The sequence below is a fragment of the Paramisgurnus dabryanus genome, chromosome 22 (genome assembly GCF_030506205.2).
Source record: "Paramisgurnus dabryanus chromosome 22, PD_genome_1.1, whole genome shotgun sequence".
Taxonomy (NCBI): domain Eukaryota; kingdom Metazoa; phylum Chordata; class Actinopteri; order Cypriniformes; family Cobitidae; genus Paramisgurnus; species Paramisgurnus dabryanus.
The window spans coordinates 14,864,862-14,889,406 of record NC_133358.1 but is presented as its reverse complement, the minus strand read 5'-3'; the positions used below and the strand labels follow the sequence as shown (position 1 = coordinate 14,889,406).

At 37.0% G+C, this 24,545-nt stretch overlaps 1 protein-coding gene across 3 annotated transcripts in view; it reads right to left on the bottom strand.

Moving 5' to 3' along the window:
- Positions 1 to 10,777: 10,777 nt before the first annotated feature.
- The window catches only part of fam49bb (family with sequence similarity 49 member Bb), a 75,843-nt gene continuing 62,075 nt past the window's right edge, over positions 10,778 to 24,545 (bottom strand). For all 3 annotated transcript variants that reach the window (XM_065294884.1, XM_065294885.1, XM_065294886.2), the window contains 6 exons: positions 17,479 to 17,556; positions 16,046 to 16,162; positions 15,879 to 15,958; positions 15,654 to 15,780; positions 15,462 to 15,532; positions 10,778 to 11,653 (listed from right to left, as the gene is read on the bottom strand). In XM_065294884.1, the coding sequence (XP_065150956.1) occupies positions 11,590 to 11,653; positions 15,462 to 15,532; positions 15,654 to 15,780; positions 15,879 to 15,958; positions 16,046 to 16,162; positions 17,479 to 17,556 (537 nt within the window). In that variant the 3' untranslated portion in view covers positions 10,778 to 11,589. The remainder of the gene's footprint in view (positions 11,654 to 15,461; positions 15,533 to 15,653; positions 15,781 to 15,878; positions 15,959 to 16,045; positions 16,163 to 17,478; positions 17,557 to 24,545) is intronic.

The window sequence follows — 24,545 nt, the reverse complement described above, 5'->3', positions numbered from 1 at the left end:
ATGTACTGCTACAAAAGTTGCAGATTAATCCTATAACAAGGGACCTTTAATGCCATAACGAAAATCAAAGTACTGCTCCCAAAATGTGTGATTTAAAAAGTTCATCAATGAAGTTGCTTCATTGCATTGTTGCGGAAATGAAGAAACATCCTAACCTGATGCAGGGGGCTTAGCAAAATTTCAAAATACACTGTAAAGAACCATAAGGTGGAAGTATGTTATCATGTAGTGTTGAATTTCACAACTCTTTATCTTTAATAAAGGCAAATACAATTAAACATTGCTTGCGCTTCACTTTTTTAATCGCCATCTCTCGCTTTTTTGAATGATACAGTTCCTTTTCACACTTCCCTCCTGTGGTCTAACATCCTCTTTTCTGACAGTGACTGTTAACTTACAGGACACAGCGCAAAAGTCAGACGACCACCAAACAGGAAGACCTATCCACAACCCAGACCCTCTTCGGCTTTAGAGAGCCGGCTTTTCTCTGATTTCACACATCCTTCATTGCCTAGCAGCCCATTCATGAAATCGGACGTGACAAGATCCGAAATGGTCGTCAGAGTGGCACAGGACACGGTTTGCACAGTCATCAGGGGGTCTTCCAAAGATTTATAGGCGACTGACAGACGAGTAACTGCCGCTGCCCTCTTCCGAACCGCAGTGTGAAGAAATACACAAGACTTTTACAGTCAGTTTTGACGAAATAGCTTGCATTAAACAATAAGCAAGCATTAATGAACAACAAAAAACGCTTTTATTGTTATTAGCAATGGCGATAAAGTCAGCACTTATTGGCTTAAAAATAAAACATTTAAGTCTGCTTGTAAAAAAATAATTCATAATTTCACTAAAGGGACCACAAATGGTGCTTCACAGCACTGAACCATTTCAAAGAAAAAAACATTTTGGTTCCCTAAATAACCATTCATTCAAAGGTTCACACAATATATACAGTACGCAGTATAACATTTTTTAAAATAAAGGTTCTTTGGATTTAAAGGTCCCGTTCTTTCTGTGTTTTTGAAGCTTTGATTGTGTTTACAGTGCGCAATATAACGTGTAAAAAAATGCAGTATTTTTCACACAATTTACTTATCTGTATAGCGCTGTTTTCACTGTCCTCATTACAGGCTGATGTCTTCCTTGTTCTATGAAGTATCTCCTTCAGATATACGTAATGAGTTCTGATTGTGTAGTTTGTTTAGTGTGTTGTGATTCGATAGCAGCTTAGCTTGCCGTTAGCTTAGCTGGCGACTGACATATTCCTGTGGGCGGAGTTTAGTCAAAAAAACTGTTCTAGTGACATCATTAAAGCAGGAAGTAGAGGGCTGTAGTCCAGACTGGCCGTTCGCATTCTGTTAAAGAAAATATATTGCCTGGCAGTGAACTTTGAGCTTTAGCATTTTACAGGTATTATTTATGCTATTACAGCAACATTACACACTAACTAGGGTTTAAAAAATGGGATCAGGAAGAGCGTGACCTTTAAAGAATTTTTTGAAATCATAAAGCCAACATTGGTTTCACCAATAGCACCTTAATTTTTTAGAGCGTACTCACCATCATCCAGTTAAAAACCATGCAGTTTCCAAACCACAAAATCTTCAGATACCATGCAAGTACAATGAATCTCAAGATCAATGAATCTCACTCTAAAAGTGTTATATAGCAACAAAGCAACATAAAATATATATCTTTTAAGTCTTCTGAAGCAATAAATAGCTTTACTTCCAAATTGTAAAATACTAAAAATTAAAGGTTCTAAAAGAGTTTTTGCACCAATGCCGAATAGGTTCTACAAGCAATCTTTTTGGTCAAAGGTTCTTTAAAGAACCATTTTTTCTTTCTGTTTTATGGCCCTATTTTAACAATCTAAGCGCATGGTCTAAAAGCCACAGCGCACAGTCTAAAAGAATGTGTCCGAATCCACTTTTGCTAGTTAAACGACGAGAACAATGTCAATGCGCCTGGTGCACAGTCTAAAATGGTTGTCCCCATTCTCGTAATGAGTAATGGGTGTGTTTTGGGTGTAACGTTCAATAAACCAATGAGATTCTCTTTAAACGTTGTTATTTCAGTAATGGAGTAATAAGTAAAATAAGCAGTGTTTCAACTCTTTCACCGCCAGCGTTTTTTTAAAAAGTTGCTAGCCAGCGCCAGCGTTTTTCATGATTTTCACCAAAGTTTAATGCCTTAAACATACAATATACCAAATAAAAGAACAGACCCTCTGCTTTCAAAAAAAAAAAAAACGTTTCATCCTACCTTCAGTGGTTCTTTTGTAATCAGCTTTTGAATATGGGTAGGTTTCTGCAAAAACACCACATTTTGAGCAAAAAGCAGAGATAATTCCATTTTTGTGACGGACTTTTCATAGAGATCCCATTCAGAGCGATCTTTAAAACAGACACGGACATGCAGCAGCTTGCCATAGGGCAATACTTCCGGGTTTAAAAAGTTGCGTAAAGACGGAAAATCTCGTCATTGGCAGGGAAGCGTTTTCTCTTGTTTGACGAGATATCTTGTCAATGGCGGCGAAAGAGTTAATTGCTGATAAAGTATGATACATGATCACTGGAATCTCAAAAAGGTTTTTAAAAAAGTTGCCATAAGTAAAATACTTCATTTGTAACAAACAGGAGATAAAGAATTTAAAAACATATAGAGAGGCGTTTCAGCACTGGGACAGCGCCTTGAGTGTTTTGAAAAATATTACTTAAAAATGGTTTTGATCTCCCCAAATCCAAAGGTAGAAAGTCATCATATACAATAAATCCTTGGGGTAGCATTTACAAAAAAACAAAATAGATGCAATATTGGCACTTCTTTAAAAGAAAAAAATCTGCTTTCCAGGCTTCACACCTTCTAAAGTCCTGTAAACTGCACTGTAAAAAATTGCTGTGATTATGCAGCTATTTGCCAGTAACTTACTGTAGAAGACGAAGACTGAAAATGTTTTATGTTCATTTAACTTTGAACAAACTGTTGCCAGTTAATAACATAAATGTAAAATCTACAGTAAGTAACTGGCAGCTAGTTGCCAGTAATACCCAATAATACTGTAATTTCTACAGAATTTTTTTACAGTGTGTCCTCTTTTATGTCCAAGAGACTCTTTTACATTTTAATCCTTTAATTTTTCTTATTTAAAAAATGTTTGTGTGCTGTTCAGTGGCGGCTCGTGATTGCTCATCCGAGGGGCGCAAATTCAAAATAAGTGTTTGGAGTGACATGTGTTGCTTTTGTTTTCAAAATATGTGTTTGTTGCGTCTTGTGAACCATGCTGCACACGCGTCAAAACCGTTTATGATAAAAGAGACGCTCACGTTCAAAAAATACACACAAGACACTCCCTTTACAGTAAACTCTGATTATGCATGTGTTATGCAAGTATCTGGCAAACGCGAGCGTCTCTTTTATCATAAACCCTTTAGACGTGTCTGCATCAGGCACTTATTTTGACAAGACACGTGATGCACATAGGATCTCTCGACGCGCAGAACACATATTTTGAAATGACGAAACCCACACATGACGGACTACATACATGTTGTGACGAACCGCACATCGTGCGCCCTAAAAAAAGAAGTCACCGGCCGCCACTGGTGCTGCTGCACATGCATGCGTGTAAAAAGCAAATACGCGTTGTCCCGTTTATAGGCGCATATTACTAATGTCCTCTTTAACAAAAACAACATTGACTTTAGACTTAAGACCAGGTTTAGTTGGTCAATGAAGAGCAACACGCCAACAATGCGCCTGAACACACCTCGTTTTTAGACCAGAACGCAAAAATGGGCACAAACGCATTTGCTATTTAACAACGTTATTTGCATTCATTTGGAGAAACATTTAGGAATATTTTAAAAGTTAATATTTGATGGAATAACTAAAATCACATCTTTAATGGGTCTTGGCATGCTCTCAGCCTATAACCTTTGCTGTTGGGTGACTTTATTGTCACTCTTGAGGTCTGCCTTTGCTGGGATTCAACAGACACAATAGATCTAAAAATGATGATTAAAGGCAAAACTGGAGTGGTCTTTAATTTTTTTAAATGTTGTGACAGACTTTTTAAATGAACTTTTACTTGGCCACTTACAGTAATGCTACCGTAAATATACCGTGTTTTATCTCACCCTGAAGGAAAATCTAAGGCTGGAAGTATCCGCGTGGTTGTGATAAGTGCCCATTTCACAGCTCCCATATTTTTCCCTCCTGACAAAAGTGGGCCTCATCAAGATGGTTAGATTACAGAGCAGGAACGAAGCGTGACCATGTTTTTTCCCAAATAAACGGCAAAATGGATGGGAGTGGAAGAAAGAGAAAAGATGATAGAGACTCTCGGGGTCATGAATGAGAGACATCCCTGACCCACGAAAGGGAGGAAGATGGTTTAGCTTTCCTGCCTCATCTAAATCACACGAACGCACATCCCTGTTAGTAGACTTTTGGGGCGTTCGCATGTGTGTCGACAGCTGGTGTGAAGGAAGCAATGTGAGGTCAAGCAGGGTTGAGCTGAGACTGGTTGAGTCGGGCCAGGTTCGCTAAGATCACTCATCCAAGGACGTCCTGGGACGGAAATGCTCTTTGAAGTCTTTGAAGAGAACTCAAACTTGAGCAAGATGGATGATGGGAAAGAACTGGGTTTCATCCTTCGCTTCCTGAAGAAAGATGAGAGCGCATTATCTGCCTCACAGCGACTGGACCTACACTAAATAAGAGATGTCAACTCCGTGCATGACTATCTATTGCCATTTAACTTATCGCTTGGTTTATGAATGTCTTAATTAAACTGCACTAGTATTATTTATATCTACTGATCTAACTTCTGACCTATAGCAGAGAATGTAAAATAATAAAGTATTTAACACATTTGTGACATTATAGAAGGCAAAAGCAATGCAATTAGAGGCCTTTATATCAAATTTCTTACATCTCTAAACAGAAATAATAATGTATTGTTTACCAAAGCTGTTATTAGTATTGGCACAATGTTTACTGTCAAAAATTGTAGCTAAAAAAAGGCACACCAGCATAGTTACACAATCAATGGACAGTACACGTGTACTCTGTGACTCTTGCTTTTTATCTTATGTCAGTCATTCTGCGGCTGAAATGTTTCTCAGGAGACCAAAATTCTAGTAGTTCACCCCAAAATTGCCTTTTTGGAGCTTTTTGGTTGTCACAATGAGTTTGCTTTAAGAAATGTACAATGCTGCGTTCACACCAGCCCCGGTAGAGGCGTCAAGCGCGAGTGATTTAAAAGTTAAGTCAATGTGAAGACGCGTTGACTGTCTCTCGGCGTGAATGAGGCGTTTAGCGTGGCGCGGTGGATGCGATTCCGCCTCATTCGCGCGTCTAGATCGCAAAGCAAGCATGAGTTGAAAATTTTTAACTTTGGCAGAAAAAAGCGCCGCATTAACCAATCAGTACCTTGCTGTAGTAACGACGTGATTACAGGAAGTCGCAGAATCCCCTCCCATGACGCAAATTTCTCAATGACTAGAATTTCACGCGCGAATGAAGCGAGTAAACTGTAATTGTGGGTTTACGCCAGATGCAAGTTCAACGATTTGCGCGAGTAGATTACATACAAAGTCAATGCGAAGACGCGATCAGACGTGTCCTTGCATGGGGCGATGCTAGTGACGTGATATGGGCGGCACGTTTGCCACGAAAACATGCGCTATTCACCTCAAACGAGTCTTCGCCCAAGTTGAAAACTTGAGTTAAATACCGCGAGTAATCTAGAGCGAGTAACGCGATGCCCTGCATTTTTTGTGCTACGTAGCATAAATGTTCAAGCGGCAAACTAGACGTGGTAGACGCAAATTTGACGCCTCAAACATGGCTGGTGTGAACACACGGTAAGAAACGAATTAAGTTAAACAATTTCAAGATGTTTTTATAAGTGATGTCACATTGTCACAAGTCAAAAATGGTAGTTGTTTTAACTTGATTCGCGTCAAGTCAAAATTGACGCCTACCAACACAATCTTACAGCAATTCATAGCTATTTTACAAGATGGTCTCATTTTAGTACAATCTGCTTTTGTCCCAGTGGCATTGGGTTTAGGGGTAGGGTTTCATTACTGCTTTATTACTAAGTAATAATCGTATAATAGTTTATATAATCCACTTCGCACAATTGCATATTAATTAGCCACGATGCTTACGAATTTCTGTGAGATCATGCTGCGTTCACCCTGACTAAGGTCAATGTTTTGCAAAATAAGTGTGAGTTTGAATTTGATAACCATTATCCGATATAACATCAAATATCCCACATTCCTAAAAGCAGGATGTCCCTACCTATCTCAGAAATGAATACTATTGCATAAATCATATCCCACATTATAGAAAGACCACAGTTATGACATTCCTTACTGCTACTGTACAAAACCGTTAATGTTGTGACATAATTGATTAACTGTTGCGGGAAACGTCTACTGATTAAGAAAACGAATTAGAGGAAGTGGGTCGCCAAGTGTGGGAGCGTTATGGGGGTATCAGCAGATAGCCGTTGTCATTCTTAGAAGAGTACACCCTGGAGAGGTGGGGTTGCAATGTGCAAGGACATTGTGGTTTGACTGTCAAGGTTCCCCCCTCTCTCTCTCTCTCTCTCTCTCTCTCTCTCTCCTTCAGCAGAATTCTCCCAAAACGAATTTCAGTGAAACAAGGGGCCGTTTAACCTCTTTATTGGTTATGTGAATAGTTTGTGTCTCTGTGAAACAAGGTTATCCACAGTCCCATGCTTTTTTGTATTGGTTCATTGCAGTATGTCGTCCGTTGTGGTGGGATTCAGCAGTTTTAACCAAAGCACTGCTGTGTAGAGGTGTGACTGACAATTTACGCCAAAGCCCCTTTCGCATGACAAGTGTCAACATTCTCCGATGTGTCGACATGCGGCGCATAGAACACTGCAAAGCGAAATGTCAAGCTTATCATTGATGTTTACTGCTGACGCGGTGTAACACGCACAGCATCCAATGATCATCGCACAATTTGGGTGATTTATCAATACGTGGGCTGTCACGCTGTGAAAACGAAGAGGTTGTGTGTGTCCGAATCACAATTTCATTCGACAATACTGCATTTTAAAAACTGGACTATACCTTGGTCACATTGGAAAACAGCTGAACGTGCAACGGTTAAAGACGTTTTGGTTAAAGTCCATGTAAAGTCTGATATTAAATGTTTGTCACACCACAGAAAAATGTGTTATATCAACCGCCCAACCAAATTTGAATGATGGAAAAATGCCAAATAAATAAAATAAGTGATCAAAATCTTAGAAAAATGTCTCAACGGTCTCAACTTTCAAATACCGCTACAACATGAATGGATGCTCGCGATTGCCTTAGGGGCGGGGCCATGCACGGTGGCTAAAGTGCGTCACCGAGCCACAATTTCAGGGCCGCCTAAAAAAAATCCTGAACTCAGAAATGGTGAAAAACTGTTTAATAATGTAACTCTGCAATATAGTTTACAATATTTGTGGTGTGTTTCAGAAATATATGTACAGTATAACATTTAAATGTGTTAAGAAACAATTTTTAATATTGACTTTATAGGGACTTATTATTATCTAGATACATTTAGTAGGTTCACAAGAGTATAAAATTTTTTGATCTATGCATTGAAGAGCTTTCGAAACCACATGAGAGTCTTTTATCAAATAATTAATTTGAAAATTTAGCAAATGTCGATTGTTCATTTAAAACTAAACTATAGCTTGTTTTATCTCTGTTACAGCCTATAAAAGGAATCAAATACAGTAGTAAGTGTCAGAGTGCAGAGTCCCGCCGTTGTTGATGTGTAAATTGTATGCTGACAGGGCCGACACTTTGTGAGGGACCCCACATTCAACCACATCCTCGTCAGTGTTTAACTGTCTACTACTATAGACACTATGTCAAGTTTCAGTCACGTCACTACTAGACTTACATGCAAAACTGAATATATGACTGACAGGAGGTCTGTTGTAAAGTCTATAGTGAGATGTCTTGATGACCAATCAAATCACCGGAGGTCACCCAGTCACTTCCTGTTCAACTACAGTATTCAACCACATACTGTAAATATAACAGAAAAAACACAGAAAGTTTTACTGTAAAAGTTCCTATTGGTTGTCAGCACCTTATACCATTTGCATTTGTACATGAACACCACTCAATTTTGTTTTATCTGCAATCTTGAATTGTTTTATTTAAACTTTTGAATATCTTTCCCAACCAACTCTTCTCTTGATTATTTTGCATTCTTGGATTAATTTTATTTATTTCCCAATACACTCTTAAAAATAAAAAAGATTTCACAAGGAAACTTTTTATTGCACAAAATGTTCTTTAGACCATCAAGGGGTACTTAAAGGGATAGTTCTCCCAAAAATTTAAATTCTGTCATCATTTTTTCATCCTTTATTTTGAAGAGGTGCATTTTGATATTGCGTTTTCAACCACTGTAAAAATGCTGGGTTATTTCAAACCATGGGTGTGTGGTTGATTAAAAAAATGACAATTTTCTAGGTTAATTTAAACCAAATGTTGGGTTTGTCCTTACTTCACTTAACCATGTTTTGAAACAACCCAGCATGTTTCGGGTGTTGACATCATATAACTTGACCAAAAGTTATATCAGAAGGCACAATGATGTTTTCATTTTTCAGGGTGCTTTCAACTTCAGGGTTAGGAGTAGGGATGCCCCGATACCACTTTTTTGGAATACGAGTACGAGTACTTGCATTTCAGGACTTGCCGATACAGAGTACTTAATAAAAAAACATGATTTAAATTTACAAGTAACAGCTTTAGTCATATAATTTAACAAAAAAACAAAGGACTAGTTTTCCAGTTTGTTGTAAACTCTGCCTCTTTGGAAAACACAAGAGGCATTAACCCCTTACACGCCGCTCAAACATAGACATTTCTCAGACCGTGGTATCGATTCCAGGTATCGGGGGACTTTTAACGAGTACGAGTACTTTAGAAAGTGTGGTATCGAGACCGATACCCGATACCAGTATCGGTATCGCATCCCTAGTTAGGAGATCTATAAGGCCCTGAAATGGTTACTGCTTAAGCTATATATGAACTTGGACCACAAAACTGCACAGGTTTAGTGGTCACACAGGAATATTTGTACACTCACAGAAAAAATTTACAAAGGGGGACAAACTTAATAAAGGTCCTAATATATACCATTTAGATACAAACATGTACTTTTTGAAAAGGTGCCACACCTTGACAACTTTTGAACCTTCATGTACCTTTAATTCTGAAAGTGTAGCAATAGCCAACAGTTAATTTTATGGGTCAAAATTGTCATTTTTTATGACAAAAATCATTAAGACCATGCTCCATAAAGATATTTTGTACATTTCCCACTGTTAATGTATCAAGAAATGTATTTATCATTAGTAATGTGTTGTTAAGGACTTCATTTGGACAACTTTACAAGCAATTTTCTCAATATTTCGATTTTTTGCATCTTTGCATTCCAGGTTTTCAAATAATTGTATCTGTGCCAAAAAAATTGTCCTATCCTAACAAACAATACATCAATTCTTAAAAGACCCATATGATATTTTTTTGGTCTATACACAGCAAAATCACTATTAGTTAATGTATCAGATATTTTTTTATACAGTAAATCTGTTAATCAACCTAATAAAAAATTCCATGATTTTAACCCTTTGATTCCCAAGTTCATAAGTGATGTAACTGTTTGGGGGAAAACACACACAAAATGTAAAATTAAAAGTGATTGTGAACTGGATTCTTTATTTTTCGTGGCTGTTTTTGCCCCATTGACTTTATGACTTTAATGACATTATATAATCATGCATTCTTGATTGTTGGTGGTTTTGTCTTTGCAAAGAGTTAATGTGTTATATTTACTGTTGATCACCATGAGGCACCACTAATGGATCATTTGGTTACTCTTCAGATATTGCGTGCCGCTCCGAATATCATGAATGAGTTGTATAGCTTTTTATTGCTAAGATTAACCGTCTTATGTTGACGCATGTGAACGTGACTTGTGTAAGAAGATCTTCCTCTTTGCAAATTCTTTTAATAAATACAAAAGTTGTGAGAGTTGGCAAGTAACAGTCGTGTGGTTTACCATTTTCTTGTGTCATGAGATAGTGTGTCTGTTCTGTGCTGTGAATTCTCAGGAACTATATAGTAACAGTTTCTTCTTCCCTCCCTGCACCACATGAGAGACCACACTAATGTGAGTTTAAAAGTATCAATGAATTCAAAAAGAGATGAGGGGGACAATTACTCATTATTCTAAATACATTTTTATACGTATTATTTGTATCTTCAAAATTGAATTGATCATTTCAGTAAAATAAAATACGTGAGGACAAGGTGAATATAACTGGCAGAGATTAGTTTGAATAATCGGCTATCGATATCGGTGTAAAAAACATATACATATAAATGATTTATTTCCTCCGCAACAAGATCATCTCAATGCTGCTGATCTGCACTCTTTTGAATCTAGTAAGAGCTGCATGGATACAGGACACACCCTAAATCTCTCTCTCTCTCTTCCTCCACCACCTCCAGCAGCAGAATGCAGAAAGCCCTGCAGTGCCCTGCCAAAGCTGCTTCCCGCTCTCCTCCTCCTCCTCCTCTGACCTTCATTCATGTCCTTATTTACTACAGCCTCCACACCCTGCTCTCTCCAGGAATTGTATATATCCTAGATTACAGTACATGTTAAACTGTCTTGGTACAACACTGAATTAAAAACAAGCCAGAACGTTATAAAAACAAAAGCATTTAATTTTCTCTTTAAATCATGTCATCACATCTGACACTCAACACATTACAATCTATCACAGTTTTTGAAAGCGAGTTCAAGAACTGAAAAAAAGAAAATTATAACACTATAAACATAAACACATGTTAAACATAAACACAAATCAAAACCTATAAAAAATATACAAATTTAAAAGTTTCCATTTGCAATCTCCAAGTACCATTTCAGTTTTAAAACATAAACAGCGTTTTTTTTATACACAATCATGACAAAATGAATTTGAAAGATTAATTCTTTTAAATAGAAGAGACATGATCAGTTTGCCATGCAGTGGATGTAACATTAAATATTAATTCAAACAAAAATAATATATTTCTCTCTTTTTATATAATGTGTTTATCCAGATAATATATATATATAGACATATATATTTATATTCAAGTCAAAACACTCACCCTCCCTTTATCGGAAAACCATCTAAATTAATACAAGAACCACAAACATAATCTAACAATGCTTTCATAGCTGCCATCAGTAGCATGGCTGAATTTCAGAAATGTTAAAAACCGAGGATTTTAGCGAAACCATTTTGGCACAGAAAGCCACACATAAAGCCAGTAGCGTCTTGTAAAAACACAACAAAAAGAGTAGAGAAGCTTCTGTCTGATTTTTTTTAAGTTTTAATAAAAACATTTTTGTGCATGGCTTTAGTCCAGGAGAAAGAGGAGGGGAGAGAGTTTGTGTGTGCATCTCCTGAGCATTAAGTTGAGGGCCAGTGGTACTTTACTGTATATCTCCCAGAGTTTGTTGCTACTGCAGCATGCTTTTAATAGTCTTAGTGGTTGACTCATCATTAAGGTGTTTTGTTGTGTACCTGCACAAAAACATCATGTTAAATTATTTCACTCACTTTATTGTGTCGCAGATCAAACACTTTTACCAAACAATTATGTGACTACATGTGGATAATTGTTATGCAGGTCATAGTTATGGAGCTAGAAGAGTCTCAATAAAGATAAATGCACACACTACATTCACATATGCACACACAGGATTCATAAATACGCACGCAGGATACACAAATGCACACAAAATTCACAAATGCACACACAAAATTTAAGAAGCACAGAAGATTCACAAATGCACACAAAATTCAGAAATGCACACAAAATTCATAAATACACAACAAATACAGAAATGCAAACAACATTTACAAATGCACTCAAGATTCACAAATGCACAGGACAAGATTCAGAAATGTATTTCTGATGCACACACAAATATATCTTGATTTACAAACTGTTTTTGGTCTGTGAACTTTACTGCGGTTGGCAAACCAGCTTAAAGGTCATGTGATTGGCTTATAAGTAAACAATCCCCCACGTGGGGTCCGTTATTGTGATTGGCTAAAACAAGGGAGATATCTAATTGGTTGCAGATCATTCCCTGTTTGAAAAAAGGCATTAAATGCAGTAAAGTTCACAGACCAAAAACAGTTTGTAAATCAAGATATATTTGTGTGTGCATCAGAAATACATTTCTGAATCTTGTCCTGTGCATTTGTGAATCTTGAGTGCATTTGTAAATGTTGTTTGCATTTCTGAATTGGTTGTGTATTTCTGAATTTTGTGTGCATTTCTGAATTTTGTGTGCATTTGTGAATCTTCTGTGCTTCTTAAATTTTGTGTGTGCATTTGTGAATTTTGTGTGCATTTGTGTATCCTGCGTGTGTATTTATGAATCCTGTGTGTGCATATGTGAATGTAGTGTGTGCATTTATCTTTATTGAGACTCTTCTAGCTCCATATATGGTGGCATTTAAAAAAAATAAATCAACTGTTAAAGGGACACTCCAATTTTTTTGAAAATATGCTCATATTTTAGCTCCCCTTGAGTTAAACATTTGATTTTTACCTTTTTGGAATCCATTCAGCTGATCTCCGGGTCTGGCAGTACCACTTTTAGCATAGCTTAGCATAATTCATTGAATCTGATTAGACCATTAGCATCGCGCTAAAAATGACCAAAAGAGTTTGGATATTTTTCCTATTTAAAACTTGACTCTTCTGTAGTTACATCGTGTACTAAGACCGACAGAAAATTAAAAGTTGTGATTTTCTAGTAAGATATGTCTAGAAACTATACTCTCATTCTGGCATAATAATCAAGGACTTTGCTGCCATAACATAGCTGCAGCAGGCGTAGTGATATTACGCAGCGCCCGAAAATAGTCCCCTTGGTTACTTTCAATAGCAGAGGACTATTTTCGGGCGCTGCGTAATATAATAATAATAATAATAATAATAATAATATCTTTATTTTGTATAGCGCCTTTAAAACTCATTTCTCAAAGCGCTTAACATAAGTAAAAAAGTTAGATATATAAAATAGACATGGTGATAAAAAAAACACATAATAATAAAACAATGGAAGTAAAGAATTAAAAGGAAGAATAAATAAAAGTAAAATAATAAAACAATTAAATGTAACCCTTAGAAGCCATAAAATAAACATTTAAGATACAATCATAAAAAACAACAAGAAACACTATATCACCCAAATGCTTCCTTAAAATAATGAGTTTTAAGTGATGTTTTAAACCTTTTCAGGGAAGCTGCATTTCTGATCTCAGAAGGCAAAGAGTTCCATAACTTTGGGGCAACTGATGAAAACGCCCTATCACCCATTGTTCTTAAGCGTGTAACCGGAACAATTAAAAGACCAGCATCAGCCGAGTTAAGATCACGTGCCGGGATGTAGTGTTTTAAAAGCTCAGAGAAATATTGAGGAGCAAGGCCATTTAGTGCCTTGTAAGTCAACATCAGAATTTTAAAATCAACACGGAATTTGACAGGGAGCCAATGCAGGGTCTCTAAAATGGGTGTTATATGATATCTTTGCCTTGTCCTCGTCAGAATACGCGCTGCAGAGTTTTGAACCCACTGTAGTTTATTCAATGTAGATTTTGAAGCTCCTGCTAGCAATGCATTACAATAATCAAGTCTAGAGAACACCAGGGTATTAAGTAATTTTTCAGAGAGTATAGTTACTAGCCATATCGGGCTAGAAAAATCAATACTTTTAATTTTCTGTCGGTCTTTTAGCACAATGCTAAATGGTCTAATCAGATTTAATGGATTATGCTAAGCTATGCTAAAAGTGCTAGCGCCAGACCCAGAGATCAGCTGAATGGATTCCAAAACGATAAAAATCAAATGTTTAACTCTAGGGGAGCAGGAAAATTAGCATATTTTCAAAAAAGTGGAGTGTCATTTTAAAATTGCACATACAAGGTCCAACATTAACACTTGCTAAATGAGAGCAAAAATGGTCTTTATCGTGTAAATAAAACTCTCTAATTAATGGATAATTTTGTTAGAAACCCTCACAGGGGTTCTCACAGGCTAAAACAGTCTACTAAGAAAAAGTGAAGCTACGGTAGCTGCCACAATGACAAACACTTCATCGTCTGAGACAACATAGTGACAAAACACGCTCGATAAACAGTTTGTCCATTTACGGCTACTGTAGAAACATGGCTACGCAAAATGGCGACTTCCACATAAGGGGACCCAAGGTGTATGTACAGTAGATAAAAATGGCTCATTCTAAGGTAATGGTAAGGTAAACATAACAGTTAATAAAGTTATGTATATTATATTGCATTTCTGTCCTTTCAAAAGTCAGTTACTTCTAAAATTATTTTTAGTTATTTCTAAAATTACTTTGCATTGGCTGGTGTAGCATTTGTTTTATTGAAGTATGTTCATAAATATATACCATTAGTTACAATAAAGTCACCTAATATATGATGCTCGAACATAATTGTGTGTCGCTTGTGTGTGTACACAACCACCCCGTAATGATAAAAATCTGTTGACTTTTTAAATCCCATTGTATTGTCTCATGGGACAAGCTGCTGGCGTTTTCTATGCAAACTGATGTCACTTTGTACAGGCCCTGCCCACAACCATCCAAAGACCACAGTTAGGTCATATTTCCGTTTTTAATCTTCTTTACATAATTCATTCCCGCAAACTCACTATGAACAATGACGGTGAATGTCTTATTTAAAATAGTGTATATTTTCAGTATAGATAACAGAAAACGGAGAGGGAAGAGCAGCTCATTTACATTTAAAGAGACATTATAGGGTATATACATGTAGGGTATGATCTATAGGGTATTTGCAAGATTAGACCACCTCTGGCAGCCATATTTGTAATTATTTTGATATACAAGACCAAGATCTACAGGTATCTACCTAAAAATGGGGGAACACTAATATCTTAAAAAAGCTATCTAAGGTCACAATAATACCACAACTACAATAAATTTTGTTTCTTAAGCTCAAATTAAGCTATAAAAGCACCTTAATCAGATACTGCACAAAGATTGGCAAGTACTTCACAACACTCAGAGCCACTTCCCCTAGATCAGGGGTTATAAATTGGGGTCCGGGGACCCCTGGTGGCCCTCAATACTTAGCCAGGGGTCTGTGAAATAATTTTTAATACATTATATAATTGTGTTATATTATTAAGAAGGGGTTAATGCAGATGTCTGATCATATTTTCATTGTTCATAGTAATACGGCTACACCAACTTGTTAATTCCTACAATATTTAGTTGTACACTTTATAACGGATCTATCATGAGAAGTTGATTTATCAATACGGTACCTGAGAGCATTCAGAAGACCTTCCACGCTGTTTGGCGGCTGATCTCGGAGCACTTTAATGCATCCTTTCATCTGTTTGGGGAAAAAGCAGCCATGGTTAGACTAGCATTTTAATGAGTACTTAACCTCATGAGTCATCTTCTCCCCTGGTAGGTGGAAGAAGAACTGTGAAGTGAGCTGATGGTTTACTTACATCTATTTTGGAGGACTTGGCAAAAGCACCAACAGGGTGAACGTAGTCATAGAGGATGATGACCCCAACCATGACGCGTAGACAGAAGGACACGGTTTCCTCGCTGCTGAAGCGACTTCGATACTCTCTGAAACCAAATGCAGTCATATAAACAGTCACAATTTCATTTTTTATTTTTTTTTGCTAAATGTATTATGTCATCAAAAGAAGAAATAGCAGACTTACGGGGTCTCCAACATTACTTTGCAAATGCTTGCCATTGTGCTTAATACATCTGTGGTATTTTCAATGGGCAAGTTCTTATTCTGTTTGACAAAGAAAGTAAAACATTAACGCTCCACAGTAAAACTCTCAAATGTGCAGGTCGGAATCGTTTAGCTATTTTTGTTTACCTCCGATACAAACTTTGTCATTCCATCACTCAGTGTCTTCAGCATAGGCGTGGCATCAGCATAAAATAAAGATATCCTATTGGCTAATTCATTATTCACCTCGTTTTCTCCCTCCGCCTTCATGGAAAGATGGATAAACAACAAACTTAATTAAGCAAGAAACAAGGAAAAGACAAAAGTATGGGAATATGATAAATATTCAAGAATTTTCTGTAAACCATTTTCTCATGTGCAAATCCATAAAAAGATGTAATACATCATTAATGCAATCTTTATTAGAAAGTTATTCCCTCTCAAATGAATGGATGTTTCTCAGCCCTTCTTCTCAAAATGGGAAGAGAATGTGTGTCAGCTAATTTTGGCCAAAAGAGAAAGGATTCAATCGTTGAATGATTTGGATAGATTTTGGGCTAAATAAGAATGACACACATTGGAAAAGAAAAAAACTTTGGTTCCTTCACAAAGTACACATTGAATTATTAAAACATATTTGTTATTAAACCCTTCTAAGTCTAAGGACTGGGGTAGCCACATTCTGCTTAATTTAATTTGAACTGAAAAAGCTAAAAAAAACCTTAAGTACCAAAACAACAATTTGTTAATTTTTTATTTCATTAAACAACGGTTTTATCTTACAGTAAACTCCACACCTGCACATATTGGTTTGCCAAGTCTAAAAATACATATATACATTAAACAATATTCTAAACTGGGGCTGGTGGCAGATGTGAAAGGCGGTATCCAGAGTGATTTATTTAGCTGTTATACAGCAGCAGGTCCCAGGGGAACCACTGTGGGGCTACTGAGTTCAGTCTGAGAAAATATGAGGGGAAAACCAGCACCACTTCACTAAACAGGTATCTGGGCCGCACGGTGTCCCTCAGGGGCATGATTGAGGCCCGCTCTCAGATCAGATATTTAGTCCTTTGAGAAAGGGATTTCTCTTGGGGGGGTGTGCACAAAGCTGACCACAGATCAGGTGCTGTGCTATATTGGTTCACCTCAATGCACTTCAGTGAGCAACATTGTGAACTCACTTACTCTCCCACTGGGAGAGCATTTTCTGTTTGGGTCCCCAGCAGTCCCCAGAGGGCTGGTGTGTGCAAGTGGATGAGTGCTCAAGTATGTGTGTGAGAAAGAGAATTGTGTCAGATATGAGAAACAAGGGTTTGGATAAACTTGCCACTACCTTTTTAAAAAGCTCTTGTTTAAAAGGATAAAACAGGTGGGGTGGAAGTGGGAGTAGATAAAAGAAGTAAAACAAATGCAAAACCAACTGAAGTCACTAATGTTCGATAAATAATAAATTTATCTAATACTTATCAAAATACTTCAATTGGTAAAAAAGTGGAGAGTGGAAAGTGAAAGAACATGAGAAAAGGATGAGAAACTCAACTGAAAGAAATCATAGCAATAGAGAGGTGACAACTTACAGGAACATTATTGATCCTCATGCGGCTCAGCGTTCTTCTGTAATAACTGAAGTCATTCTGAATGGCAGGATTTGTCATCTGAAAAGAAATTAACATTAAAAGTGGTGTCCTGTGTGGTATTTTGGAAAACACAAAAAGGTCTAAGCAAGAATCTTTAAAGCGATAGTGCACCCCAGAATGAAAAATTGATAATTAAAGAGCACCTACTTCATTGCTAAAACAACGATATTTTGTGTATTTGGTATAATACAATGTGTTTGCGTGGTTTATTGTTAAAACACATTACTTTCCACATACCGTACATTTTTTAGCTCCAGATTTCACTCTCTTCCTGAAACGCACAGATTTGAAAAGTGCTGTGTCCCTGATTGGCCAGCTAATCTGTAAGTTGTGATTGGCCTGAATACCTTTGACATCAGCCGGAAATATGACGCTCCTTACCATGTTTAAAAGAGTCGCTCACAATGCAATGCTAACAGGAGTTAAGTTACAGGCTGTAACTCCAAAGCGGGAGGAATTATGATAATGTCGGTCTTGTCTACATCACCAATCCCAGGAAGTAAACTGTTGCTTAAAATCCGTGTGTTTGTTGTAGTCCAAGAAAAGAGATTTTTGTTGGAGACGATAACGCGCACCATCGTTTATTTTGGGCTATGTAGCTTTTTGCATATCGTTAACATGTACTAATACACTTACACACCAAAGTAAATGTAAAATCGTGAATTGGATAATTGGTGCTCTTTAATCCCTTACCTCTATGTCGTCCAAACCTCGGGAAAACACTTTTAGATAGTTTTGATGAAAATCGAGAGGCTTGTGACTATCCCATAAACTGCTATTCAAAAGACACTATCCAAGCCCAAAAATGAACGAGACATCATCAAAAAAGTCCATGTGCCATCAGTGGTTCAATAAGAATAATTAAAGAATAAAAGACGAGAACACTTTTGTGCGCAAAGAAAACAAAACTAACGACTTTATTATACAAGTTGTTACCCCGTTGCGAGTTCACGAGCAGGCTACGAGTTCACGCCGTGACCTCTCATTGTTTGGCAACTACGTCAGGAGCTCACGCCGTGAACTCGTAGTCTACTTGTAAACGTGCGAAAGAGGAAAACAAATTGTTGAATAAAGTCAATAGTTTTGTTTTCTTTGCGCACAAAAGTGTTTTTGTTGCTTGCTGATAGCACATGCATTTTTTTGGTGATGTCTTTTTTGAACTGTCCGTTGAATAGCAGTCTACTGGACAGTCACAAACCTCTTGGTTTTCATGAAAATTATCTAAAATGTATCTTGAAGACAATCAAAGGACTAACTGTACGTTCACACTGTCACCGACTTCAGCTTCCAAAGAAGTTTAGGCTGCTCGGCCAAGGACGTTAGTCAAATAGTACGGTGAAGCTTGTTGACGCTTTGGCCGCTCTGAAGTCTTTTTTATCTGAACTAATGTTTTGTTAGGAACGAAAGCTTACATCAAGGCTATATTCCGATTGGTTGCTGGCGTTTTAACACTGCTTGCCGCTGAACCGCATCATAGCTCATTACCATAAATTTGAGCTTCTTTCAACTTTCTGATTAACGCTCTGGTCGTTAAAAACACACACATACATACATATATATATATATATATATATATATATATATATATATATATATATATATATATATATATATATATATATATATATATATATATAAAATAAAAAAGAATAAATAAAATACTGCTGCAAAGTTCTCCACTAAATAACATACTTTTTACATTATTTTATAACAGTAGGTAACTCTTTTCTTAACCTTCTCTTAAACTTTTTCTACTTAAACCTTGCACTAAACTAACAAATTCAATTCCTGAATACATTTATGAACTATTAGCCTACATTTTTGCCACCAAAAAATGTTTCTGTTTTGATTTATTTTGTTTTTTTTAAGTCACAGTATTGAATTTGGTTATGCACCATCTCTGTATAAAAATAACATTACTGCTCTATGTGTAACTGCATAGCAAGCAAAATGATGATATACTTATTATGCACTCATATTGAGAAAAGTTTGTTGCATATATAGCCATCTTTTATCTTTTGCACGTTTCTCCTAATCTTTGCTTTTGTCGCCAATGTAAGCTGTGACTTTAACTAACAAACCCCTCCGCAGCTGAGTAACAGCTGAGTAAGCCCGGGTTACAGCTCTTCTCTGTCCAGACCAGATTATCTGATCGCATTGTGACAATGATATTATTGACGTGAGCTGCAGATGAAACGTCGTGCAACTTCTCACATACTTTTGTAAAAACAAAACAGTGCAGTGACACGCGTTTAACACACGTTTTTAGACGCGACACGTAAGCGGCCCCGGAAACGTTTACATCAATAATCAAACGAATATACAACTAAGTAAATAAAAATATTTCTGTGGGCCGAATTATGTTATGTGTTTGACAGAAGACTTGTGCTAAACGCCACTTAATATTTTCGTGTGGAAACAGGAAAATGTATCTATGTTCCGCACACAAAAGATTGCATTCGGCCATTCGGTGCACATGTGCCGAAAGCCGTGTACTGAAACAACCCAGTCTCACCCCATGTCGTCAATATTTGACGACACTTGACCATTCGTCAATATGTGACGCGGAGGGTATACCTTTCGCGTCATTTTTTGACGAACTGGGGACTTCAATACTATTACGTCTGTTGCATTCTCTTCTCCTATTTTCTTACCAATTTCGCGTCGGTTTAGGGTGAGATTTACATAATGACATCCCTACCCAAACCTAACTCTAACCCCAACGCCAGGTGACAATTGTTTCTAACCCCAACGCCAGGTGACAACTGTTTAATTTCGCGTACACTGTTTAATTTCGCGTACACTGTTTAATTTTGCGTAATCTAACCCTAAACCGACGCGAAAATGGTAAGAAAATAGGAGAAGAGAATGCAACGGACGTAATAGTATTGAAGTCCCCAGTTCGTCAAAAAATGACGCGAAAGGTATACCCTCCGCGTCACATATTGACGAATGGTCAAGTGTCGTCAAATATTGACGACATGGGGTGAGACTGTGTTAACTGAAACGGTCCGGTCCAAATACACGTACCGTTACACCCTAGTATTTACACGGGGGAAAGGGATTTATAATAAAAATTTCATTCTGGAGCTAACTATCCCTTTAATAAAACTTAATGTTTGTGTTTAAAAAGGATCAAATCTGAAGGCATGCAAACGCAGTGTAGAAGGAAACTCTTATAGGATTAGCAAAAGCTGTAGGCCTACTTAAATACCACCAGTCCCTTAATATAATCACAACAATCTGTCAGCTTAGACAACTTATCTGTCAGAACCTAGACAGTCTGCAAGATGTTTGTTTGTTCCTAACATTCTGCAACCTTGTTACAGATGGATGAATAAACTTCAATGACAAGGGTTGACAACACTTTCAATAACAGAGGAGGAGTGTACGTCACAATGGTCAAGCGAGAAATGGATTTACAAGAGCAAAGGTCACATCTACTTAGGTCAAATTACCACCTAAGTAAATTTTAGACAGATATTTAATAAACTAATGACTAATTTATAAACTAATGTGAAAATGGCTGCAGACAAAATCAAGATACCTTAGAATGACAAGCGTCTATGTGGCATGTGAGAGCTGGTGTGAAATCTATTTACCGTCAGCTGCGACAATGCCAGACCAGACAGGCGGTCGTATCCCTGCAGCGCATGGCTCGACAGCACTGGCCGGCTGAATTAGGTCATTGAGCCAAGCTGAGATGAGGGCATGGCTATATGAAGGTTGACGTGCCACCCCACCTACCCATATTTAGCAAATGTATTTATTTTTAATTGGGACATCCCTGGTTTTGGCCCTGGGCATCATGCGTTGAAAAGTAGAGCACTAGCATTTCCCTTGAGACAAATAAGAAAATGACAGACTAGACGAAACGTTACTTGACTTTTTTTGACATGTAACAACAAATTAGGTGGGCGAGTGTCTAGCCACTGAAGGTTTCCAGTGTCAAAGGAGATGATATAACTGAAGATAGGGAATAATGTAAAGCATGCTATGCTCAGTGTGATAGTTTCTTAAAACAAACAAATGCTTTGGTTTTGTAGTATTAATCTGGTACATAAGCAGCAGGTATTAAGTAGTAACGGATAAGGATTATGGCAGGTAATGAATCAAAAGCTATTTTTCCTGTGATCTTAAATGTCGAGAAAGGTTTGGGCCGGCGATAACTGACGTTGGATGGTTGGAAAGTAATTATATTCTCATTAATGAATCTCTAATCACAATTAGCACGTCATTAGAGAGAAAAGGAAGCTTGTTAAGGTGTTACATTCAGGTCAGACTCATCTATCTCATGGCAACAAAGTACTGCATGTTAAAATAGTGCTGAATTATGAGATGAGCAAGACGTTTCATTAAAATAATGAATCATCTGTAGTCACAGACCACTAAAATCTGCATTTTATGCATTTATTTAAACATCAGTATGAACTTGGATCTGTACTCAGCTGCTATTTAATATTACTGCCTGTATGCAATTTTCGGCATTAAAAAAATGTGTGCGTACTGTACGTGCACCACCAGATTTTTGAAACCCCGCACACATTGAATGCGTGGGTCGCATTTGCGCCTGTAGGAGAACATAGTTTGTAACCCAAGAGATGCATTGCATTTTGTCGCAAGGCACATGCATGAAACGCCTGTGTACATGTACAATTCAAATAAACAATATTTTAAGAGGCTGTGCATTAGACCGTGCGCGTACATTGGTGTACATGTAAAAAAAATACTATACTCTGGGCTTAAGTATAGCTTTCATGAATAATATCAGGCCATTTCAAAGAGATTTCCTGTTTGGTACACAGGTTAGTTTTAATCCAGAGCTTGCACATACAGCCAGGCCAAAAGTGATGTCCAACTTTGAACAACTGACATTGTCACTCGATATCCATTAATTTTTTTTAAAGATACATTGGAAATGTTGCATGCATGATGCATTGGTGTGTTTGAAGTACAGACTGAAGCATTGAAGGTGGCTTGGGAAAAAAAAAATCACACACAACTCATGTGAAAGGTAAAAGGATCGCTAATGACACTGGGTCTCATATAACTGTGTAAGTTTTTCATATTTATACGCAAACTTGAACTTCTGACGAAAACTTTCTGTGTTCTACATAAGTCGCCGCGTGCACATGGTTGGTAATTTGCATAAAACACGCCCAAACCAGCTCCATATAAGGGTTTACCGCAGCGCAGCGCTGGTCCACAGAAAATTTTAGAGAAGTTTGTCATAAAAGCAAAGAGCTCAAAAAGAAATCCATGATCATATTTATTATCAATAAAGTTCCGTTTTGCTTTCCATATTTTATTTGGGAGGTTTTGCTGTTGCTGGAGGAAGCCAATGCTGTGTGTCCACCGGAGTAACATTAAATAAGTATGGGATGCGTTAAAAAATATGACATTTATTAAATATGACGCACATCTGTATCTAAAATAAAACAGACATGAGATCAAGTGATTGATGTTTGGACTTCTCATTACATTTACATGACGTTACATTAGGCATTAAGCAGACGCTTTCATATAGAGACTTAAAAAGTGAGGAAGGAAAGCGTGAAGATTTGTCATTACACGCATCTTCTTTATATGTTTAGAAAAAATAAGTAGGCTATAATAATGTATAATATATATAATAAATATGATAATAATAATAGTAATATAGATCATGTATAATAATATATAAAACAGAAAATATTATAATATAAAATATAATCATGTACATTTTATATATCAACATATTATAAACATTATAATTATAGCCTAGTATTTGATTATAGCGTACGTGATTATTGCAAAATTTTTGCGTACATTTAGAAGACATTTTCATACGAAAGTTTTTCTGGAATTACGATTTGTTTGTGAAAACATCCGTACGCACATCTCACGCACAAATTTGTGTGTACGCATGCTTAATGAATGAGACCCACTGACTATAAAATATTACCAAAAAAGAGGTTCAACAAAAATGTATAACAGATAACTACTAACTTTTTAATTCCCAAATGCAAATATTGACAAAAAATATCACTTTTGGCCACTACTGTACCCCAGACTTTCTTGCACATCTCTGTGCACATCAATTACTATATAAACATCTAGGAGTTCAAATGCAAATTTACTCAACGACTCACTCCCTAAATTTCCTTGAGAATCACTTAACTTAAAATGTATAATGGACTCCCGGTCACATGTGATTGCTGTATAAGATTCATTTTGTAAAGGTTGCCGAGTCAGTTTGCATTTGTATATAGGGTATAAGCCATTAAAATGAATGGACTTAAACATACAGCACTAAATGTATACAAGTGTCTCCAATAACACAAATAGAAACTGAGATTTGCATGCAGCCCAATGGAGTGTTTCAGCCTTCTGGAGGAAAAATAAGTACTCTACAATATTACCTAATGACATGTATATTCTAAATCTAGAGATTTAGTATCTGGAGTTACACATTTTGGGAATTTAGCTTATTCACCGTATCCCCCAGAGTTAGATAAGTCAATACATATCTCTGTGCGTGCTGTAACTCTGTCTGACGCAGCCCCCGCTAACTTAGCTTAGCACAAAGGCTGAAAGTGAATAGCTCCAGCTAGCAAACTGCTCCCAATAAGTGACAAAATAACGCGAAGGCGAAGAACTGCTACTTGGGTGGAGTGATTTGCTCGCAGAACCCAAGAAGCCCCCTTGGTGAGGAGCAGAGAGTTCGGTCAGAGTTGTGCAAATCACTCTGCCCATGTAGCAGTTCATCGTCTTCTGAGAATATAGTTCCCTGTATGTATACTGTTAAAAGATCACTGCGTCTCATATGACCTTGTTATTTGTACACGCTGTGACTATACAAACCACAACATATAAATAGGAAAATGTTCGTGTTATTTTGTCACTTATTGGAAGTAGTTTGCTAGCTGGAGCCATTCACTTCCAGTCTTTGTGCTAAGCTAAGCTAGCAGGGGCTGCGTCAGACAGAGTTACAGCATGCACAGAGAGAAAGATATGTATGGACTTAA